General features: G+C 41.0%; 3 protein-coding genes across 4 annotated transcripts in view; 2 read left to right on the top strand and 1 right to left on the bottom strand.

The window, feature by feature from the left end:
- Positions 1–2,716: 2,716 nt before the first annotated feature.
- LOC128609148 (uncharacterized) lies at positions 2,717–6,016 on the bottom strand. The gene is made up of 2 exons (XM_053627566.1): positions 5,156–6,016; positions 2,717–3,613 (listed from the first exon to the last, which is right to left on the bottom strand). The coding sequence occupies exons 1-2, from the start codon at positions 5,726–5,728 to the stop codon at positions 3,278–3,280; spliced, it is 909 nt and encodes a 302-aa protein (XP_053483541.1). The 5' UTR covers positions 5,729–6,016; the 3' UTR covers positions 2,717–3,277.
- Positions 3,543–16,289, top strand: vtcn1 (V-set domain containing T cell activation inhibitor 1). 2 transcript variants are annotated; one of them, XM_053627567.1, is made up of 8 exons: positions 3,543–4,128; positions 5,183–5,335; positions 12,305–12,383; positions 12,469–13,444; positions 13,653–13,717; positions 13,838–14,197; positions 14,301–14,552; positions 14,873–16,289. In XM_053627567.1, the coding sequence occupies exons 4-8, from the start codon at positions 13,413–13,415 to the stop codon at positions 14,986–14,988; spliced, it is 825 nt and encodes a 274-aa protein (XP_053483542.1). In that variant the 5' UTR covers positions 3,543–4,128; positions 5,183–5,335; positions 12,305–12,383; positions 12,469–13,412; the 3' UTR covers positions 14,989–16,289. The 2 variants fall into 2 exon arrangements, with proteins under 2 accessions (XP_053483542.1, XP_053483543.1); XM_053627568.1 differs by lacking the exon at positions 12,305–12,383 and having other exon boundaries at positions 13,291–13,444.
- A 1,588-nt stretch (positions 16,290–17,877) lies between these two features.
- trim45 (tripartite motif containing 45) overlaps positions 17,878–22,903 on the top strand; it is a 7,977-nt gene continuing 2,951 nt past the window's right edge. Inside the window, exons 1-3 of the mRNA XM_053627565.1 lie at positions 17,878–18,496; positions 19,758–20,509; positions 22,690–22,819. Of these exons, the coding sequence (XP_053483540.1) occupies positions 18,042–18,496; positions 19,758–20,509; positions 22,690–22,819 (1,337 nt within the window). The 5' untranslated portion in view covers positions 17,878–18,041. The remainder of the gene's footprint in view (positions 18,497–19,757; positions 20,510–22,689; positions 22,820–22,903) is intronic.

Below are 22,903 nucleotides of genomic sequence, written 5' to 3'. Positions count from 1 at the left end.
TACATATTTTGTTAACGCATGTCGAAAATAACGTGTCGGGAGCTTGTAATCATCAAATATGTCCTATCAAAGTGTTTTCTCAATAAATCCCCTATATGCTCACAAACGACTGTGTTAAACTGCTGAGAATGCTGTTAAGAGGGTCTCTTGGACCTCATGAGACTCACTTCAAGCAAGAGAAAACAGGCCTTGCCGTGAAATGACGTTTCGCTCGTTAAACCTACCTTCAACGCTTCGTTCACGATGCACAAGCCGGTTGTACCGCTTTCGTTTCGATGAAATAATCGCATTACATTACTTTCATGTGCGACATCCCGTGACAAATATGTGATCTCATGAGAATGCGTGAAGATGTATTTCACCATGACCCCCATGACATTGCATGTGAGCTCAAGTAAACATATATTCCGTGAACTGTTTGTGAGTAATCGCACACACGTCATGTGAGAATCTTTTTCGATTTGATGTGGCTGAATAGACACTGGATTTCATGATGGTGGAACAAACAGGAATAAAGAAGACTCGATTTCTTTATGTGGAGACAGGGGAATAAAATACGAACATGATGCGGTATTTGATGCTTCGTAGGTCGAATCGAGTCGAACGAAAGAAGCCTTGAGGACAACTGAGGAAATTCTGACACGGCAAAATGCTTAACGTATTTCCATGAGTTCGCTTTGAATGTGTATTTAGGAATGATATACGGTCGTGTCAAAAAAAAAATAAGTACTTTAAGCGCACCCTGTGGAAATTTTTTTTTTTTGGACATATCTGGACAAGCGAAGAATTTGAGCATCTTTGAAACCGTGCGTATTAATAACGTTGATACATTTGAATAAAACCACAAGGAAAATGAGCTTTTTCAATCATTTATTCAACAGAAATAGATGTGCTATTGGTATGAGGTGCTTCTCCTGAAAAGCTGTCATTGGTCTGCAGACATGTCTGCTGTTACTGTGGCCAAACAAGCTCTATCTTTGATTTGTTGATTCAAAAGTCTCCAGTTTATTGACAAACTGTTATCTTGCTTTAATGTTCAGCAAGGGCTTTTTCCTGGTGCACCTCCCATGCAGGTCAAATTCATGCAATCGCTTTCCGATTATAGAAGCACGCACTTTGACACCGACAGTTACACGACTCACTAGCAGACCCTGTGATGAAATGTTGGGGTTATTGGAGATTTCCTTTTGCATCAGACGGTCTGCCCTTGGGCTGAATTTGCTGGGACGGTCAGTCCTGGATAAATCGTCAGGCGTTTGAAATCTGTGCCACTTGTAGATGATTTTCCTTACAGTCGTATGATGCATTTCAAATAACTCGGAGATCTTTTTAAATCCCTTGCCAGACTCATAGGCATCCACAACCTTTTTTTCTGAAGGCCTTATGAAACCCTTCAGATCTTGGCATGATGACCCCACACACCTCAATAACAAAGGGAACACCAGAGACTAGATATGAGAGCGGTATAAATAAGACCGGTTCCACCTGCACTCCCTCAGCAGGTTCTAATCACTGGACCCGATCTTCAACACCTGAGAATAATTTTAGGCATTTTAAAAGGTGTGATAAATGTAGGGGTGTACTTACTTTTTCCATGTGACTGATCTGTTTTTTGTTCATTTAATTTTACAGTTAATTTGATGTGTCATTTGATAGAGCGTATCACCGTTATTAACAGGCACCGTTTCAAAGAGGATCAAATGTTTGCTTGTCCAAAGAGGTAAGAACAAACAAAAACAAACAATTTCCATGGGGTGTACTTATTTTTTCACATGACTGCATGATCATTTTGTAAACATTTCTTGCTGCAAGAAAAAAGAGAGAGAGAGCGAGAGAGAGCGAGAGAGAGAGAGAGAGGCCAGCAGTCTGTTGGGTTGTTTAATATTTATGTCATTATTGCAAACTGATATAGTTCCATTAAAACATCATTACACATAACTGTTATGCAGATCTATGCGTAAACATTTCAAAAAAAAACATTACTGTCTAACAAACAAGTATCCCGGAGTGTAAAAGACACCGTTTTCGATACTGTTACGTAACAAAGATAAAGACATGACCTCTTTGGTGACAGCACAGAAATCCTGTGGGTCAGAGATAATCAGGTTATGAGGTCCAAGGTTTGGCTCGGGCTGCCAGTAAAACCCACGTGGTTACTGAAGGGATTCAATACAGCGGAAGAAGACAATTTTCACACACAAAATAAATAATAATAATAATAATAAGCTTCCGATACATCAAACAGTACAATAATGAAGACATAATATATATTTTTTCCTTTAACCCTAAACATATGCAGTATTTACTTTCCATATTCAGGAGTCCTTGTATTATTTCTGGAATCTAAATATTACACAGCCATGTGATGATATACAGAACAATGCACAAGCATTAAGCCTAATCCTGACCCTAATCCTGACGCTAATCCTAATCCTAATCCTAAACCAATGTAACACTGACAAGCTAGAGATTTTTGTCCATTGTAAACTGCTATAAAAACATGCACTGTTTGTTGTCTCGCTTCATCAAGACATGCACGCTCAAAACAGTCACTCGTGGCAGCGGTAGCTCAGTGGATATGACATCGGATTTCTGACCAGAAGGTCATGAGTTTAAATCCCAGAAGCTCCAAGTTGCCACTGTTGGGCCCTTGAGCAAGGCCCTTAATCATCAACTGCTCAGTCGTATGAACGAGATAAGTCTAAGTCGCTCTGGATAATGCCGTAAATGTAAATGAGGATGTGGGTCAGAACGGAATCTGGTTATAACATAACAGATATTATAACTCTTTACACACCCTTCAATTCTCTGCCGCTCTAACCGTCTGTAGACGATCATCTCGAAACTTCTAACATGTTAAAACAGCAAGACAACATGCCATGACACGTTTCCACGTTTCCACGTTTCCTCCCATTGTACTACTTTCAAACTCGGAACCTGTTTATCTGAAACCGGTTTCTCAAACTCGACTGTGTCACCGTCTATAGTGTTTGTGAGCGCTTTTCTTGAAAATGAAACTGAAAGAGGTTTTTTTTTTCCTAATACCGGATCTTTTGTTTAAATAGTTCTTAAATAGCGTTTTAAAAAGAAAGCAAGGCTTTAGCATTATGTCATAAGCCATGCTTGTCAGTTACAGGTTCACTGGAGTGGTATAGCTTGTCTGTTTTTATCACTGCTAACAGCGTAAGAGTCAACGTGGGCCGTTTGACTCCCGCACATCGATGGGTCTTCATATATTCATATGGGACGCTCTCGATGCCCTGGATGTCTGAACACCTCAGGAATGGATCCTCACTCCTAGCAGATGGAATGCCGGGTGGGATATTTTCCTCCACATGTTCTCGTCCGTCTCTGTTAGCGGTTGGTACTGAATGTGTCCCTCTCCCTGTCCGCTGTTCTCGTGCTGACTGTGAACGCAGCGTAACGCAGTCTCGCTGAGAAGCTTTGCTCTTTCCACGGCCTGCTCGTGCAGCTTCTCTTCCAGCTTGGCTGCTGTCTCTTGCTCCACATACGCCTCAAACACCGACTTGTAGTACGGCTTCCACCTGCTCGTGATCGCGGTACTTACCACCAGCAGGAAGGAAAGACCCAGGATGATGATCAAAGCGATAATCTGGGACACACACATGCACAGGAAATCATCTTTTACTATGAGTGCTATTTGGTATACAACATGAATGATATGTTTGCAGAAGTACTTGCTTGCACCGCTGATGAAGAAGCTCTGTATTGTTATGAAGGATGTGTTGTTACTCTGGAAACGGTTCTATTTTTAACCAATTTTTCAACCGTTTTAGCATTACGGACTACACAGTCAATTCTTCAATTGTATGTTTTTATGTATCCGGGCCAAAATAACAATTAGGAAGTTAAAAGGGTGTACTTATTTTTTCCCCCGCCTAGTTTCTGAATGTTGGTTTACTTTTTTGGAGTGGAAAAAAAGGACTACATATTGTTACCTGAGGTTATTTCTTTGCTTATCGAAGTCGGTGAAGACCACACAATCGTTATTTAGGCCATGATAAACAAAACCAGAGAATTGAAGGAGGGTGTACTTTCTTTTTTTCTTTTTCAGAATTTTCTGGAATTGACCGGGTTTCATTTCAACCTTAATAACTCATAAAACAAGTAAGTATAAGTTTATGTTTAACTTGACTCCTGCTGTGTTCTCTATAGGTGTTGAGTCGAAGTAAACTGCAGGTGTTAATACATCGGACAAAAATATTAAAATGTACTGAGGGGGTCTGCAGAATGTATTTTACAGTTCAGGGGAACCATGACTACTCTCGTAAGGTTTGTTTGTTTTTTCGCGCCATTCTGTAGAAACTCTACAGACTGTTGTGAGTGAGTAGTGAGTGAGTGAGAGACAGATAGAAAGAAAGAGAGAGAGCGAGAGAGAATGAGAATCCCAGGAGTTCAGCAGTTTCTGAAATACTCGAACTGGCCCAGGATGTCTCGTACCAACACCCATGCCACGATCAAAGTCACAGAGGTCACAGTTAAAGTGAACAACGACAATAGAAACCCTCATAGAATGTGTAATGGTTATAATGGGGATTGTCCATCCATCCATCCATCCATCCATCTTCTATACCGCTTTATCCTTTTCAGGGTCACGGGGAACCTGGAGCCTATCCCAGGGAGCATCGGGCACAAGGCGGGGTACACCCTGGACAGGGTGCCAATCCGTCGCAGGGCACAATCACATACACACTCACACACCCATTCATACACTACGGACACTTTGGACACGCCAATCAGCCTACCATGCATGTCTTCGGACTGGGGGAGGAAACCGGAGTACCCGGAGGAAACCCCCGCAGCACGGGGAGAACATGCAGACTCCGCACACACAGGGCCACGGTGGGAATCGAACCCCCGACCCTGGAGGTGTGAGGTGTGAACGTACTAACCACTAAGCCACCGTGCACACTAATGGGAATTGTATTGGTTTTAATGGAAACTGTAATGATCCAGGTCTCTGCTGGTAATTTGTTGCCTTGTATTTGTGACATGTTATGTCTAGTGGATACCATTAAGGACTGGTAATGGTTTTAATGGTTAGCTGATGATTTGTAATGATATTTGTTTTTGTTTGTTTGTTTGTTTATGAGCAGATATTTTATAAAGCTTAGGAACTCCTGAGATGACATACCCGCGACTCACTATTGTATTTCCTCAGAGTTTCTGCTTCCTCCGGTGTTGGGAAGTCCTTGCAGGCGATCTGTTGCTGTCCGGTCCCGTTGGCAGTCACAGTGCGGATGCAGACGTACCAGTCTCCGTCTATCAGCGCGACCACGATCCACAGCGCCGAGGCGCAGAAAACCCTCCGCAGGTAGGTCCCGAGAAGAGCGCAGCAGTAACACACCTCTTCCCCGCAGCAGTGTGTCGGTCTGTAACAGTAACCAGCAGCACAGCAGCAGCACTCCACACTGTCACAGCAGCCTGCCGCACAACATCTGCTCTCTGCTCGCGCGCAACATCTGCACACATAACACTGGCACAGCTTCAGCAGCTGGGTGTCCACCAGGATGACGATGAAGAACGTGATGCCTACAGGAAGCAGCAGGTACAGCCAGCAGTGCACAGCGGTTTCCTCCGGACTCGCGCACGGACACGAGAATAAACACTTAAAAAACACAACAGTAACCAGCACTGTGATTCCTGTCTTCACTGGCAACCTTCTCACTGGGTCTAAAGGAGTCTGGCATGCTGAATTACGCGCCATGTTGGATCAACTCTATAAAGCACATCAAGCGACGAGCCTGGATTATCTAGTGCTCCACAGGCTATTTGGATCAGAAGTAAAGCAGCTGCTTTACAGAAAAGCCGCACAATGTAAACAAAACTTCCTCAACGTTTCTCACAGGGTTGCCAAATCTCCGTCAGACACTCCCCAAAACCCTCTGTTCCGTCCTTGTCAAATGGGCTAAAGTAACATTAAAGTGCACCTATTATGGTTTTTGAAACGTGCCTAATTTTGTTTTAGAGGTCTCATACAATAGATTTACATGCATCCGAGGTAAAAACAAAACAAATTTTAAAAAAAAAACACTTTAATAATAATAATAATAATGCTCATAATTTAATCTGAAGCATTACATTTTTTCCCCCCAGTGTCAAAAAACGATCCGTTCTAAATGATTCGTTCTAAACTCCTCCTTTCAGAGAGCATACGCTGCTCTGATTGGTCAGATGTGCCAACACAAGTGTGTTGTGATTGGTCTACCGCTGTTAGCAAGCAGCCGATGGAGAAAAGAGGCGGGGATTTATTTTTCTCGTTACAAACCTACGTAGGTTAGTACAGGAAGTAAGTCTGGTTTCATCGGTTCAGAATCGGTTCCTTCTTATGGGAGACGATAACGCCGTTTGTCGTGCGCTTTGATTTTTGAAACTTTGCAGACGTTTTTACATTCGCAAACAGCTCTATAACACACTACATGAAAGGTAATGTTTGAAAAACCATAATAGGTGCGCTGTAAGGTCGCCTGCTAACTGGTGAGTGTACCGTACGTATGTTCCCCAGATTTATACGGCACATAATGAACACATGGTGATTTAAAGCTAGAGTTATAGGCTTTAGTATAAGTGAGAGCTGGGACATGTTCGTGCTTAACATTTTGTTCCTTTTATGACCGTGCATACTGAGTTTTATAGGCTACAGTATGGCATTTCTTCAGTTTAGTGTTTACATTTCACTATTGTTCATGTATGGAGTTGAACCCAGATAGAAAAATTGCTATGGCCCAGATCCAACGCACACCTGACAGTTTGGTTGCATTTACACTACATTCTTCAAGTGACCCAATTCCATTTTTTTTCCCATGAATGTAAAAGCAGGAGAAGAAAAAAAACACATGGATTCCGATATTCTCAGATCCGTTTCAGGCCTCATTCATACGTGGGCATAAATCTGATATGAATCGGATACGTGCATTCGCATCTGCCATGTTGGACAGCTCGGATATTCCCCTGTCAATGCGAGTCGTAGGCATCGTCATTAAAAAAGTGACGGCGGTGAATGACGTCAACTCAGTGGCCACCAACCGTTAAAACACAACTCTCAACAAGGGCTCTCTTCTTTCTTTCTTTCTTTTTTCCTCCCGCTTTAAGACTCCGTGTTTTGTTTACCTTTAAATATGGTGTTGAAAGCAAAAGCTTGTATTATATTTCCGTCTGTGTCCGTTGCAAATTGTGGCGTTTTTTACTTCCTTTTCAGCCTACGCTTTTCCGGTGATGTCTACCTCGGGTTCTTTCAGGAATCATATAGTGTAAATGGAGATATTGGATATGGATCACGTCTAAAAGAAGATGTAAGCGGGTCATCAAAAAAAAAAAATCGGATATCGTCAGCAAATCAGAATTGGCCATCAAGACCTGCAGTGTAAATGCAGCCAAATCCGGCCCACATACCATGTGGAATGAAGGCGCTTGGGCGGTCCGCTCCTGTTTGCCAGATTTGGGCCGCAATCAAACCATATCAATGTTGCATGTTCCACATTTTTCCAAATGTGGTCCACATTTGTTTTGTGATATTTATACCATATTCACTATTTACCACATGGGCCACTTTAGCGTCACGATCAGATTACACAGATTAAAGAAAATAGGGCCCTGGGGCAATGAGTCCTGTTGAAAAGTTTACTTAATCTGTGTTAACAGAGTAGTGAACAGGGGAACATAGGAATGACCCCAAAAATTGATGGTAGCATCATATAATTCACTATTAGGAAGCAGTAGGCTGTTAAAAAACACTTTACATTTAGGTCCTACAATGGACTGGACTTGTGTCAACACACTGCTTGATAAAGCTCAGAAAATGATTTGATTAAGTAACGATGAACTGATAAGGTTAGGGCTGAAGTCTATACACGCGTTTCCATGATTTTAAAGATTGTTTTTGATTATCTAGTCTATAAATACGTTTGTTTAAATGTGGACATTTTAATAAATGCATATAATCAAGACAAAGCAAAATAGGGGAGGGGTTTTAAAACTATACTGTTGCAGTGGTATAATCGAGGATTTGGCAACACTGGCAGCGGAAAAGGCGGGTCTATGAGAGCGAGCATGTGCGCTTCATTTCCGCCGCCCCGCCCTCGAAGGCTCAGTCACATTTGGTGCCCTATTCCCTGTTTTCCATGTGCACTATGTCTAGAATAAACTATTGTGACACAGCCGTATTCTACACTAACTGGAGAAATGTGACCATTTATACTGTAACTTCATGAAGACATAAAATGTCTAAGAACATAGAATGTTGAAAATGTTACGATAAAGGTAAAATAATCTTATGATAAAAATAATAAATCTTAAATGATCTCATCATTTTTTAAAATTATTATTATTATTATTTATTTTATTTATTTATTTTTACATTTGTTTAATGGTGAAATATAAAACATCAAAGGGATGAAAGTCTTATTTTCTTTCAGTGCATTTTATTAATCACATCACAGAGTGTTAAGGAAGCTTTCCTATTAATAAAGCCCTGTGAAATGTAAATGTGATGTACAGCGCCCTCCATTAATATTGGCACCCTTGGTAAATATGAGCAAAGAAGGCTGTGAACAATTGTTTTTATTGTTTAAACTTTTGATATTTTGTTCAAAAAATGCACAAAAATACTCCGCTCTCATGGATATCAAACAATTGCAAACATAACACAGGTTTATAAAAAAATATCTTTCATAAGTATAGGTGTGCAACAATTATTGGCAATTATTAGTCAATACTTTGTGCTACGTCCCTTTGCGAAGATAACAGCTCTGAGTCTTCTCCTATAACACCTGATGAGGTTGGAGAATACATGGCGAGGGATCTGAGAGCGTTCCTCCATACAGAATCCCTCCAGATCCTTCACATTTCGAGGTCCACGCTGGTGGACTCTCCTCTTCAGTTCACCCCACAGGTTTTCTATGGGGTTCAGGTCAGGGGACTGGGATGGCCAGGACAGGAGCTTGATTTTGTGGTCAGTAAACCATTTTTGTGTTGATTTTGATGTATGTTTTGCATCATTGTCCTGCTGGAAGATCCAACCACGGCCCATTTGAAGCTTTCTGGCAGAGGCAGTCAGGTTTTCATTTAATATCTGTTGATATTTGATAGAGTCCATGATGCCATGTATCCTAACAAAATGTCCAGGTCCTCTGGCAGAAAAACAGCCCCAAAACATTAAAGATCCACCTCCATATTTACCCGTGGACATGAGGGACTTTTCCATATGGCTACCTCTCTGTGTGCCAAAACCACCTCTGGTGTTTATTACCAAAAAGCTCTATTTTGGTTTCATCTGACCATAGAACCCGATCCCATTTGAAGTTCCAGTAGAGTCTGGCAAACTGAAGACGCTCGAGTTTGTTTGATGCGAGTAGAGGCTTTTTTATTGAAACTCTCCCAAACAACTTTGGTGATGTAGGTGACTTTGTATTATAGTTTTGGACACTTTCTGTCCTTCTGTTGAGACGATATAGACACACGTCCTCTTCCAGGTTGATTCATAACATTTCCAGTTGACTGGAACTTCTTAATTATTGCCCTGATGGTGGAAATGGGCATTTTCAATGCTTGTTATTTTCTTATAGACACGTCCCATTTTGTGAAGCTCAACAACCTTTTGCCGCACATCACAGCTGTATTCCTTGCTCTCACCCATTGTTATGAATGACTAAGGGAATTTGGTCTATGTGTTACCTCATATTTATACCCCTGTGAAACAGGAAGTCATGGTTATACAATTTCTTGTTATAAAGACAACAAAGACAAATTTTCACAGCCTTCTTTGCTCATATTTACAAAGGGTACCAATATTAGTGGAGGGGCCTGTAACTGTTATACACTCACCGTCCACTTTATTAGGTACACTTGTACATCCATGTAGTTATCTAATCAGCCAATCAGCGCAATGCAAAAATCACGCAGATACGGGTCAAGAGCTTCAGGTACTGTTCACGTAAACCTCAGAATACTGACAGTTGGTCTTTTTCCAGTCTTCAACTGTCCAGTTTTGGTGAGTCTGTGCCCATGATATCCTCAGATTCTTCACTATGATTGTAAAGAGTGCTTATTTGAGTTACTATATACTTCCTGTCAGCTCAGACCAGTCTGATCTCCTCTGATCTCTCTCATCAACAAGATGTTTCAGCCTGCAGACCCTCCACGCACAGGGTGTTCTTTGTTTTTCACACCATTCTGTATAAACTCTAGAGACTGTTGTGTGAGAAAATCCCAGGAGATCAGCGGTTTCTGAAATACTCAAACCAGCCCATCTGGCACCAACAACCATGACACAGTTAAAGTCACTCAGATCACACTTTTCTTCATTCTGATCTATGACGTGAACTTCTTCTCAAGCTCTTGACCTGTATCTGCATCATTTTATGCATTGTGCTGCTTCCACATGATCTCTGATTGGATAACTGCACGAATATGCAGGTGTTCCTAATAAAGTGGATGGTGAGTGTAGTTAAATAATGACAGGGGTTAAATTGTAAGGTTGTTTGGTTGCCTAGTTAGATTTTATTACGCATATATGATTGGATTACTTCTCGTTATGTTGTGTTCCAAAATACCTGCAAAGTTACTTCAATCTCTCTTTCATAACACAAGTCTCACACAAGTGTTCACACCTGTACAAAAAAAAGAGGTTTAGTTTTCAGGGTAGTTGTCATTTCTACGGTTGTAGTTGTAGCCTATAAGAGCGACCAAAGCAGAATAGCTTGAGTATAATTAGTCATTATTTGATGCTTTAGACATGCATGTTGAATGACTTGTGCCAAAAGACCAGTTGTTATCATTTGAACACAGAAATCCATAGGATCTATAGGGTAGCCCTAGAGCTGTTGTCTTTTGGCCTTTGGCCAGGTGTTTAAACACATGACCTGTTTAAGCTCACTGAACTCTCACACACTCAGAAGTCTGACACAAGGTTTTTGATAAATCTACAGTTATAACAAACAGTTTCAATAGCAAATGTCATATACATTTAAAGTAATATAAAAAGAAAGTGTTTCTTCCTCATATAACAACAACAACAACAACAACAATAATAATAATAATAATAATAATAATAATAATAATAATAATAATAATAATGATGATGATGATGATGCACTCAACAAAGCCGAGGTCTTTTCAGCTTGTTAAAATTGTTAAAATAAACACTATATATATATATATATATATATATATATATATATATATATATATATATAGCGAGATATATATATATATATATATATATATATATATATATATATATATATATATATATATATATATATATATATCTTATAGCCTAGGCCATCTTTATGTAGAGCAACAATTCTTTTTTTCAGATCCTCAGAGGTTCTTTGCCATGAGGTGCCATGTTGAACTTCCAGTGACCAGTATGAGGGAGTGTGAGAGCGATGACACCAAATTTTAGCACACCTGCTCCCCATTCACACCTGAGACCTTGTAACACTAACAAGTCACATGACACCGGGAGGGGAAAATGGCTAATTGGGCCCAATTTGGACATTTTCACTTACGGGTGTACTCACATTTGTTCCCAGCGCTTTAGACATTAATGGCTGTGTGTTGAGTTATTTTGAGAGGACAGCAAATTTACACTGTTACACAAGCTGTACACTCACTACTTTACATTGTAGCAAAGTGTCATTTCTTCAGTGTTGACACATGAAAAGATGTAATCAAATATTTACAAAAATGCGAGGGGTGTGCTCACTTTTGTGAAATACTTATATATATATATATATATATATATATATATATATATATATATATATATATATATGAAGTGCACAAGAAAGTCCAATGCCTTAAGAGCAAAATTCTAATCTGATTGTGTGCCTTTGTCTCTTTGTTACACAAGAATGACTACACTGTAAAAAAAGAAAAAAGAAAAAAAAGAAAGAAACTTAAAATTTCAAGGCAACTTGCTGCACAGCTTTTTTGTGTTTACTCAAAATTTTTAACCAAAGCAGTTCACAAGGTCACATGTCTTGCAGTTTGTACTCTTTTGTTCAGCTGATGGAGTTTTTATAGTTAAAAAAATAAATAAATAAAAAATAAACAATGTAAAACTCCATACACAAACTATTAAAACTCCATCAGCTGAACAAAAGACTACAAACTGGGAGCCATGTGACCTTACAGTCAATTGAGTTAAGTGAACTACTTAAAAGTTAAAAGTTGAGTAAACTCAAAAAAGCTGTGCAGCAAGTTGCCTTGAAATTTTAAGTTAAGTCAACTTTTCATTCCTTTTCTTTTCTTTCTTTCTTTCTTTCTTTTTTTTTTACAGTATCTATTCAAAACTGCTCTGTAGTACTTTAAAGGAGATGATGACGGCAATATTTGGACCATGGAGAAAACACATATATGTAATGAACCTGATTGTTCTTTCTTCCTTAAATGTCCGCTGTCGAGTTACTTAATCAATCCAAATAGTCTTATGTTCTTCAACAGCTCTTCCTCTGTGAGGGAATTACAGCTGGAAGGGAGAAATCAATTTCAGACCAATGGTAGAGGTGAACGTTTTGGACAAAAGCCCTTCGTCGACTGTGTAAGCAGTGTAATATAGTGTCTCGCTATCTTATATCTGTATAGCAGCATTGACACGACTGGCACTGATGTTTGTTTAATGATACTCTCACAGTTTGGTACCAAGGTGGAGCAAGTAAAGTTTTTTTTGTTTTTTTTTTAAAGATTAACTAATGTCTTGTTCTCATCTTTGTTTCCAGACACAACAGACTGTAAAAGCATGACCCAAACCACACCTGCATGTGTATTTTTAGCCGTGCAATTGGCATGGACATTCTCTGCCCACGTGAAAGTACTTCATCTATAATAGGTTACTTTTTTTCCTTCAGTGTTTCCTAACAGTATTAACAGTTGTTTTGTTTTTCAGTTTTGCGCTCTCTGATTGTGCGTGTCTTATATTTACATCACGACCGATATCACATCGTCCACATATCACTCATCTAACCTTCTGAGAAGTATTTGACATCTATACTACTGTCTGTTACCTAATACGTGACTTAACGGAAGTGTCTTTTTCCTCTCTGTTTGGTCTGTGTAAATATATATAAATATCCCGTAGAGCTATTTTAACCCACATGGACTACGCAGAATGAATGGTGTGTATTTGAGAAATACACAGCTTACATCAGGTTTCAGGTATTTCAGCTCAGCCTTATCAGGTATGCAAGGCCCCGCCTCTACGTGCCAATATTGACAGAGGGTGCTGCTCCTATGCTTCAGGCTGGAATTAAATATGTTATCTGACAGATCCAGGTGGACTCTTGCTAGTGTATGAGGTCTGCTGTACGAGGTCTGCTATCACGAATGGAAATACACTGATCGACTTATGACTGCTGTAGCCTGTACAATCCGCATCCGATGACTTGAGCATGGCTTCGATCGGACAAATCATCTTTTGGAGGTTAACTACGGTTTGAATATTTTTTGTAGGCTATATTTGCAGAACTAGGGTGTTATATAACTATTATATACGTTTAGACAAACACGTACTTATTACTTTTAGTGTTTATTTTACTACAAATTAGATTTTTTTAAAAAAAATTTAAATAGAGATATTTATATATAAATATACATCTTGGTGTCGACGTATTCTGATTTATCTCTTGCAGCATGATTGTCCTCATATTTGTAATGGCTGGACTTCTAATTCTCCTTTTGGTTATTGCATTTGCAGGTTAGTCTAAACTTCAATTGAATCTCATACCCAATCAGTCTTGGTCTGTTTTTCTAGATTTCTGCGTCCTGCGTTTATGTTAATGGTATTTTTCTGTACATTTCTCTGCCTGGTTCCAAGCATCCCAGGGCTCTGTGTTGACTAGTACACCTTTTATAGTGGGTAACCTTGGACAGGATGTGATCCTAGGCTGCAGATTCCAAACCAAAACTGGCAAGGACGTTTCTTCTGGTGTGTCGATCACCTGGCAGAAGGACGGTCTTACTGGGGTAGTTTATCGATACCAGAACAATGCAGCTCAGTTACAGGAGCAGAACTCGCAGTTTAAAAACAGAGTTAAACTCTTCCCAGATGCTATCCCGACAGGCAATGCTTCCCTTCTCTTGATGCGAGTAAGGCTGGAGGATGCCGGAGTGTATCGCTGCAGTGTGACCACTTCTGGAGTCACGGGTACAGTCAGCATTCATCTCAGAGTGGGTGGTAAGAAACTTCTACATAGTATGTCTGTAATTATTTCGATCAGCTAACTGCAACACAACACAACTGCTGCTGTTAGTCACTGTACTCAACGCGTTGTTTGCAGCTTTCTCAGCTCCCAATATAACCAGATCAAACGACAGCCTGATAGCCTCCGCTCAGAGATGGCTTCCCAAACCTGAAGTAACCTGGACAGACCAGAATGGAAAACAGTTAAACAGTAGCACTCAGTTTTACAATGTAACTCTGGGGATTGTACAAGTAACGAGCAACCTCCAAGTCCAGGTGACTGAAGAGACCTACACCTGTGTCTTCCAGAATGCTCTCGTCACCGCTGTCTCTAGGGCAACAGTTACAGGTAGCGATTTTTTTTTATTTTTTTTTTAAGGCACATACTAATATGCATAAGTATACAGAAATCCTACATTAAATACACAATCGCACTAACCTGGAAAAGAAAACATTTACTCAGACATTTATTTACACACACGCACAGCACATGACAGCGACGCCATGTCTTTACTCTACTCACATGCTCACTATGGCATCTGTGATCAATAAATGATATTTATTATAGACTGTTAAGAGAATGAGAGATCTAATACAGAGGGTGTCGTGGGAGGGAAACGCAACTTAGTAAAGCTATCGTCTTGACCTTCTGCTGTTTTTACTCTTCAGGTAATGGAAATGATGTTTCGAGAGTAACCGACTTCGTATTTAATTCATCACCAAACATCGTCGGTTCACATGTGATCAGGACAGCCTGCGTCCTTTTCTGTATGTCGGGATGGTGAAGGTTCATGTGGTGGAAGTGGCATAGGCTATTAGAAGAGATTTGACTCACACAAAAATAAAGGTTATTTGATTTGTAAAAACAAAAACAACAACAACAAACAACAAGAAGAATGTTTGGGTAGATATGCATCTTCTGATATTTATCTTTAACGTTAATTAATTTATGTTTTGGTCTCAGAATAATAAAGCATGAATGACAGCAAAACATCTGCAAAATGTCACCTGTAACTGTTTCTGTAAATAACATGTAAGATTAACTTGAATATATGTCAGTAATGTCTATTTATACAGTTGTGTTTTATTCTTATTCTTATTCTTAATATTAATCTTATTCCTATGATGATGATGAGGATGAGGATGATGATGATGAGGATGATGATGATGATGATGATGCCTATTCTTTAGTCTTCCTGGCCAGAGTAGATGTAAATCAATAATAATATTTTTTTTTGATGATGTTAATTGATGATACCGCATATGTGGTCACTCCCTCAGAAATTTTGCTTAGCAAATAAAATTAAAGAAATATCTTAATAATGTATTTTTTATTATTATTATTATTATTATTTTTTTTTTACACATTATTTTGCGGTTTTATATTACTGACAAGAATTTGATCAATGCAAGTTTTTGTATAAACCTACTTTTGTTTACTGGAAAGTTTTATAGTCATAAATGTTAAATACACAAAAACTAAAGCCCACTTTAAGTTTTTCAAAGAAGAATTGAATCTGTATTTAAATGCAATCTCTGTGTATATTGATAAGAAAGCGATAAAAACATTCTTAGACATCTTAATATGCTTTCTTCATCATTTATATGCCCCACCTCCCCCTTTTTTTTCCTTCCTTCTGTTTTTTTCTGGTCTCTCTCTTCAGAAATTTCTTCCTTAGGTTCATTAATTTTGTAAAATTCCCCTTGTTGACTATTATCATTATTATTATTATTATTATTATTATTATTATTATTATATGTCGCAACTTGTTTATTGTTTGGAAGACTGATTGTAAGTTACTGCTTCCTTTGTATGTTGAAATTGCAATAAAATAAAATGAAAATCAAAACTTTTATTATTATTATTTTTAAAAGATGTGAGTCAGTAGATGGCGACATTGCTGCTCATCGGTCGGAGCGCGTCACAGCGTAAGCCCCGCCCATAAATGCGTACGCGCTCACCGATTGGTCAGACAGCGAAGTTCTCATATATCATTAAGTGTGAAAGCATGTTGCCTGATCCGCTGTTTTCTCGCGACACTGTGACAATTGTTTTTAATCTGTGGGATGAGGAATGCACTGTGCTGATGTAGTGAATTAATATCTGAAATAGGATTAGTAGGGATCTGCTTTTACTGGATGAATATACTGTAATTTGTTTTATTCATTAATTCTCTCATCTTTAGTAGCTTTATCCTGTGAGAGTATCTTTAAAACTATGAAAATTGTAGCACTGTGATGGAAAACATGAAGGTAAATGTGCGTTTACAATACTGCTTCATTAATGACGTACTGTATGATGTTACTTTCTAAAATGTACAGTATATTTGGCAAGGTGAAGCAGTTTATTGAATACTGGAGAGCCAGATTTAGTGTTTTGGCATTGGTCCTGTTGCATAAATGCACCACAGTGCACTGTCACTTATTCTCAATGTGCAATATATACCTTCAAAGGGTTTTACATCAATGTGTAATACATGCATTTTAATAATCAAGTGCAATATACTCATGTGCAATCAGGGTTGGGAGGGTTACTTTAAAAATGTGTTCTGCTACAGTTATAAATTACTTCATGAAAAAGGTCTTCAGTAACGTAATCCGAGTATCACAGTGTGAAAGTAATGTAATCGGATTACTTTTGGATTACTTCAAGGCCACATATGTAAATAAAGTCAAGAGAAAAGCAACATGATCTAAAATACTTTTATTAATAATAAATAAACAAAGATCACTGTCCCTTTTATAATTATAGCCTTTTATAATCATTCATACCAAGACCATAAGCACATCATAATGAAACTAAAGCTGAATCCCGGACATTTTCTCAAATTTAGATGCTTTTGTTGAGGCCCAAAAACGAGGACATGTCCGGGAAAAAGAGGACGTGTGGTCACCCTAACATTCTGTCTTCAATTTCTTCCAAATTAACTTATTTGATAAATGTATTTGCACATGCACCAGGAGGTTGCTCATGTGAGCCACGACTGGCCAGAGAGAACCAGAACTATAATCATGCAGCTGTCTATACAGTGTTATGTCAAAAGATGAATTTATTTGCTTTTAAATATAAAAAATTGTAATCCTGATAGTATTCCCTTTTTTTTTTTTTTTTTTTTTTTTTTACAAAATGTACCTGTAATCTCATTACATTGTTTTTTGACGTATGTGTAACGAATTACAGTGACCAGTTTTTTGTCTCCTGATTACGTAACGCCGTCACATGTACTCCATTACTCCAAAGACTCCAAAGCCTGTGTGCAATATTTGTAAATATTTTACAGTGTACTTCTTTTTACTTTTTCATTTTTAAGTGTAATGTTTCATTGTTCGCCAAACACCTCCAGGGTCGGGGGTTCGAATTCCCGCCGCTGCCCTGCGTGTATGGAGTTTGCATGTTGTCCCCGTGCTGCGGGGGTTTCCTCTGGGTTCTCCGGTTTCCTCCCCCAGTCCAAAGACATGCACGGTAAGCTGATCGGCATGTCCAAAGTGTCCGTAGTGTGTGAATGTGTGTATGTGATTGTGTGCCCTGCGATGGATTGGCACCCTGTCCAGGACGTATCCCGCCTAGTGCCCGATGCTCCCTGGGATAGTCTCCAGGTTCCCCCGTGACCCTGAAAAGGATAAAGCGGTATAGAAGATGGCTGGATGTTTCCATTGTCTTTTGTTGGTGGATTTGTACAGCATACCTGGCAACCCTGTGTGCACGTAAAACTTTTCTGGAAGTAGATCCATGTGTAGTGTTTGTTGGACAGACTTAATAACGAAGCGCATTTTCGTTTAAAAGTGCTTCCTCACTTTTATTTTAGTAAGGATTGTTTCCCTATAACGTGCCGTTAAGATGTCGGCTGGCGAGGAAAAATCTGCGACAGACATCGGAATGAACAAAAAGTCGATTAAAGGGGCTGTTAGCAACTCCAGAGCGTTTTGTCGGGTCTGTAAGCGCATGTATCGGGAACCCAAACTCCTCTCCTGCTTGCACACGTTTTGCGCGGACTGTATCCGCCAGCTGGAGCCGTTCTCCCCGCTGAGCGGACAGCCTGAGAGTCCGGCCCGAGCCCCAGAGCGGCCGCGGTCCCTCACAGTGCTGTGTCCCGAGTGCGACAGTGAGGTGGAGCTGCCGAGCTCCGGGGTGGACGGACTCACCACAGACCACCTGGCGCTGGACGAGGTGTTCATGGAGACGCTGCTGCTGGATCAACGCGCCGTGTGCGACCTGTGCGGAGACGCCGAGGCCGAGCAGCGCTGTCAGGTGTGCAGCCTCAACCTGTGCGACTTCTGCAGCCAGGCACACAGGTCAGTGTGCTCACGTGTAGTATCACACGCAAGGCAACCCTCATGAACACGTTTCAGTACCAGGTATAAAACATCCAGGTGTCTCCTTTCTACCTTCCATTCCACAAACTTTATTAAAACAAAGTGTGATTTTTTCAAGACAGTCCAACTTATCTCCATCCATCCATCCATCCATCCATACCGCTTATCCTACATGGGGTCACCAGGGAGCCTGGAGCCTATACCCCAGGGAACTCTGGGTACAAGGCTGAGAACACCCTGGATGGGGATGCCAGCTCATCAGCTCATCCCCGGGCACAATCACCCACGTTCATACACTACGGACAATTTGGAAATGCCAATCAGCATACAGTGCTGGTCTTTGGACCTGGGGGAGGAGACCGGAGGACCAGGAGGAAACCCTGGGGAAACATACTAACCACTAAGCCAGGGGTTCCCAAAGTTTTCCAGGGCAAAGCCCCCCAAATGGCATTAACATTTGACCGAGGCCCCCCTTTTACAAGATGTCTTTAAAACACATTAAAAATACAGACTTCTGAATATATCCATCTTTTTTTTAAATTTTTTTTATTAATAATTACATCTTACATCTTTACATTACATTACATTAGGAATTGATTGTGTGTGTGTGGTTTATTTTTCACACCAAATTGTTGAGGCCCCCGGGCGCCCCCTGGCGGCCCCCACTTTGAAAACCACTGCAGTAAGCCACTGTGTGCTTAAAACAGTCACCACAAACAAACTCCTGGTTGCATTTCAGCTTTTCTTCATGCGTTATTCCTGGTCTGATATCTACTATATAGTTTAATTTATCATTTGCTTGATTTATTTTAATTTACACCTCTTGAGATCCTCAAAGCAAACGGTCACAAAGCTCGTCCTCCCTTTACGCAAGGAGTTGTGGGCAATATTAGCTGAAAAAGTGTCCACGGATCCGCACTCCTCCGAAAATAATAGACCATCCGGGTACCTCTGGGAGACCCTTTAGAGTAGGGTGGAGTTTCAGAGGGAGTAGGGTGTATTCGCGATCACGTCAAAGTGAACCACAGTCTTAGGCTTTCACACTGCCGGTTTAGTCTGCTTAAAGTCTTTTGAACTTCTGAAAACATCTATTTTGCTTCCTGCTCCATCTTTAATATTATATTAGCTGCCATATTGACTGATCTTTTTGAAATGTGAGTGTGTCTTTACTGTACATACGTGATCTATAGCAATTAGCAGTTTAACATGTATGTTTTTAGTTTTTTTTTTTATTTTACAGGAGACAAAAGAGGACATCCAGTCATGCCATCCACAGCCTGGAAGAGCTGAAGCGTCAGGGCCGTCTCTCCAGACCCGTGCTGTGTTCTCTGCACTCAGGCCAGGAGTTGCGTCGCTTCTGTGAGACCTGCGATCTCACTGTTTGTCTGGAATGTGCCGCCACGTTTCACAGAGACCATCGCTGCAGTCCCATGCATGAGGTCATACATCAGCATGGCGACCGTATCCGGGAGCTGGTTTCCAGGAGCCTGCGGCCTCGCCTCTTTCGTCTGGAGGAGGCACTGAAGTGCGTGGAGGTTTCCCAGGAGGCTTTGCAGTCTCGGGCAGAAGGGATGGCGAGGGAGATCCAAGCCTTTGCGCGAGCCTACACTAGTGCTGTGGAAACTCACTGCCGTTCTCTTCTGCACTCCCTGGAGGATCTGAGATTACAGAAGCACAATCAGCTCCAACTCCAAAGGGCGCAGCTGGAGCAGGCGCTGTGCGACGTCCGCGGCAGCGTGGACTTTGCTGAACGCTTGCTCACATGTGGCTCGGAGGCAGAGATCCTCAGTGTGAAGGGCGTAACCACGAGGCGGTTAATGAGCCTGTTGGAGTTGGGGTACGATCCACACATGACCAGCGTGAGCCATGACAGTGGTGGCAGTATCTGTTTCTTACCACAAGGGCTTGCAGGGCAGGTGGAGGGATTTCCCATGGTAGGAGTTCTGCAGGCCAAGACTGTAGATCCCAGCAAGTGCACCGTTCAAGGAGAAGGTGAGGACTGAGGCATGTTCAGCGATTGAGATTAGATTCTTTACACTAGAGAGCATTTGCATTGAGGAAAAAGAAAAAGCACTGAAAGGGAAGAGTCAGCGTTAGCTGGACTGTTATTCATCCGAGGCTAAGCACCGATTCTTCTCCCTCATAAAACTTTTAAAAACGTACTTCTAACTAGACTGTTTACAAGAATTTTATTTTCCTGCATGTGAAGGCTATCTAACACGAGACTAGGCTAGTTCGGTGTCGCTAGTCAAGTGGAGGAACAGCTAAGCTATCACTGTATGGGTTTAGCTGCTACACTGCCATGCAGAGTACATTATATTTCCTTATGTTCTGCTCAGATCACGTTCACGTAAACTGGAACTCATATCGACGTCTACTCAACACACCTCACGGCGTATATCCAATTTCCCCCCTCACACTGACCGTGTGAGCTAGCGTCTAGCAGAATTGAGAGACCGTCAGCCAATAAGATACGAGTATTTCCACGTATTTTCCTGTAAACCCTGTCTGATTGGTCTCGCCTCCGTTCGCTGAAGATATAAAATGAATATAAAACACCGCCGTCTTCTTTTACTGACGTTCAGTTACGTAGTGACGAACCGCTCCAAGTGGAATACAGCCTCCAATTCGAGCAGTGCTGCGTTACCTTGACGCCACACTACAGTGAGCGTGTTGTATAGACTTTCACGCCTTATTGTTTGATTTAGTCCGATAAACACATTCCTGGGAGTGAGAGCACTTCAGTTGTATTTCTGGATATGCACACACACACACACACACACACACACACACACACACACAGGACTAGTGGAAGGAATGGAATGTAATGATCACTGACTGTAGTGGTGACATTCCTTGTTCCCATGACGACTTTTCACTTGGTGGTGTCCGTCGTGGTTTTGGTCTCGTGCCTCAGCACGTCTGATGTAGGTGCAGTCACCAGCCTCATTATTAACAGGGAAACCTGCCCCTCAGACACGCAAAAGCAGATAGATATGGCATTAAGAGCATTAATACCCTGGGTATAATAAATTTGACTATTAGTTTAAAAACGATACTCTATTTTAGGTCAGAAAACAAGAAGGAAAAGCAGCCTCGCTCATTCATCTTGAACGAATTTCTCAGAAATAATCACGTTCAGACAAATCTGACATATCTGTCTTACTGTGTTGATGAGTGGCCTGGGCTGTTGAGTGAGGATTAAAATAGAAACCACGACAGAGAAGCTGTCTTTAGCTGTGCTGGGGGAAAGCAGTAGTGCACTGACATAGCGGTTCCTCGTTGAACACACTCAGAATAATATTTCTGCATATAGCACTAGCTCTGTAGTTTGCTGTGAACAGGGATGAGGTGGCATGCAGAGTTTTCTGGGGTAGTCTATACAATGAACAGAAATCAGTCATTTACTGTTAATCAGTTCCTCCAGGTAGAGCTCGGAGATAAAACTATGAGACCGATATTTATCGTGATTTAAAAAAAAAAAAAAAAATACAATCTCGATGATAAGCTTTTGAGCAATTTTGGATATTTAGCCTATATTCTACCTTTAGACGAAGCTTTCTTCCGCGTCGGCGTGCGCCAGACGGGACGGCTTTATTATATCTTATCAAGAGAAACGCGTTTCACGGTTCTCCCGTGAGCAAGCGGGGACGGGGACATTCTTTAGGAACGTCGGAGCCCCCGTCAGGTTGCATATAAACCTGTGTTGCATATTCTCCCCCGCATGTAAGTGGACATGATGTGCTGCATAAGTTAACGTGGTTCCAGAGCGCCTTTATAAGCTTCATAAGCTTTCTCCCTTATAACTTTTGGTCAGAAGAATGGTAAGTGGTCTGCGCTTATATAGCACTTTTACTCATTCACCCATTCACACACCAATGGTAGCAGAGCTGCCATGCAAGGCGCTAACTTGCCATCGGGAGCAACTTGGGGTTCAGCGTCTCGCCCGAGGACACTTCGGTATGTGGAGTCACGTGGGCCGGGAATCGAACCGCCAACCCTACGGTTAATGGACGACTCGCTCTAACACCTGAACCACAGCCGCCCGTATATCTACATCCTGTTGCTTTAGTTTTCCACGCATCGTTAATCACACTGAAGTGATCAGTCTGTCGCTTCCAGGTCTACAGCTGTCTGTCTCGCTAATCAGCTCTGCGCTCTATAACGTGCAGGTGTCCATCGGTGTGTTGAGGGCCAGAAGTGTGAGTTCACACTCGTCTGCAGGGACTCTGCAGGGGAGCTGATGGGCAAAGGAGGAGACTCTGTGCTAGTCAGCATCATCCACACAGAAAAGAAAGCATGGTGAGTTTCAACCCCATCTCTGTAATTTGACCTTCATATGTTACTGCATGTAGACAGGTTTTCTGAATACTTCCTAAATAACGT

The sequence above is a fragment of the Ictalurus furcatus genome, chromosome 6 (assembly GCF_023375685.1).
Source record: "Ictalurus furcatus strain D&B chromosome 6, Billie_1.0, whole genome shotgun sequence".
NCBI lineage: Eukaryota > Metazoa > Chordata > Actinopteri > Siluriformes > Ictaluridae > Ictalurus > Ictalurus furcatus.
Note: the sequence above shows the minus strand (reverse complement) of the source record. Positions and strands in the feature narration are given on the sequence as shown.

What these genes read in the sequence shown, in the direction of transcription:
- vtcn1 (XM_053627568.1), top strand. Translation starts at nt 13,413, where the DNA reads ATGGCTTCGATCGGACAAATCATCTTTTGGAG. An exon ending in TTTGGTTATTGCATTTGCAG is followed by an intron (nt 13,718 to 13,837) that starts GTTAGTCTAAAC and finishes CCTGGTTCCAAG; the next exon opens with CATCCCAGGGCTCTGTGTTG. An exon ending in CATTCATCTCAGAGTGGGTG is followed by an intron (nt 14,198 to 14,300) that starts GTAAGAAACTTC and finishes CGTTGTTTGCAG; the next exon opens with CTTTCTCAGCTCCCAATATA.
- LOC128609148 (XM_053627566.1), bottom strand. Translation starts at nt 5,728, where the DNA reads ATGGCGCGTAATTCAGCATGCCAGACTCCTTTAGACCCAGTGAGAAGG. An exon ending in AATACAATAGTGAGTCGCGG is followed by an intron (nt 3,614 to 5,155) that starts GTATGTCATCTC and finishes TGTGTGTCCCAG; the next exon opens with ATTATCGCTTTGATCATCAT.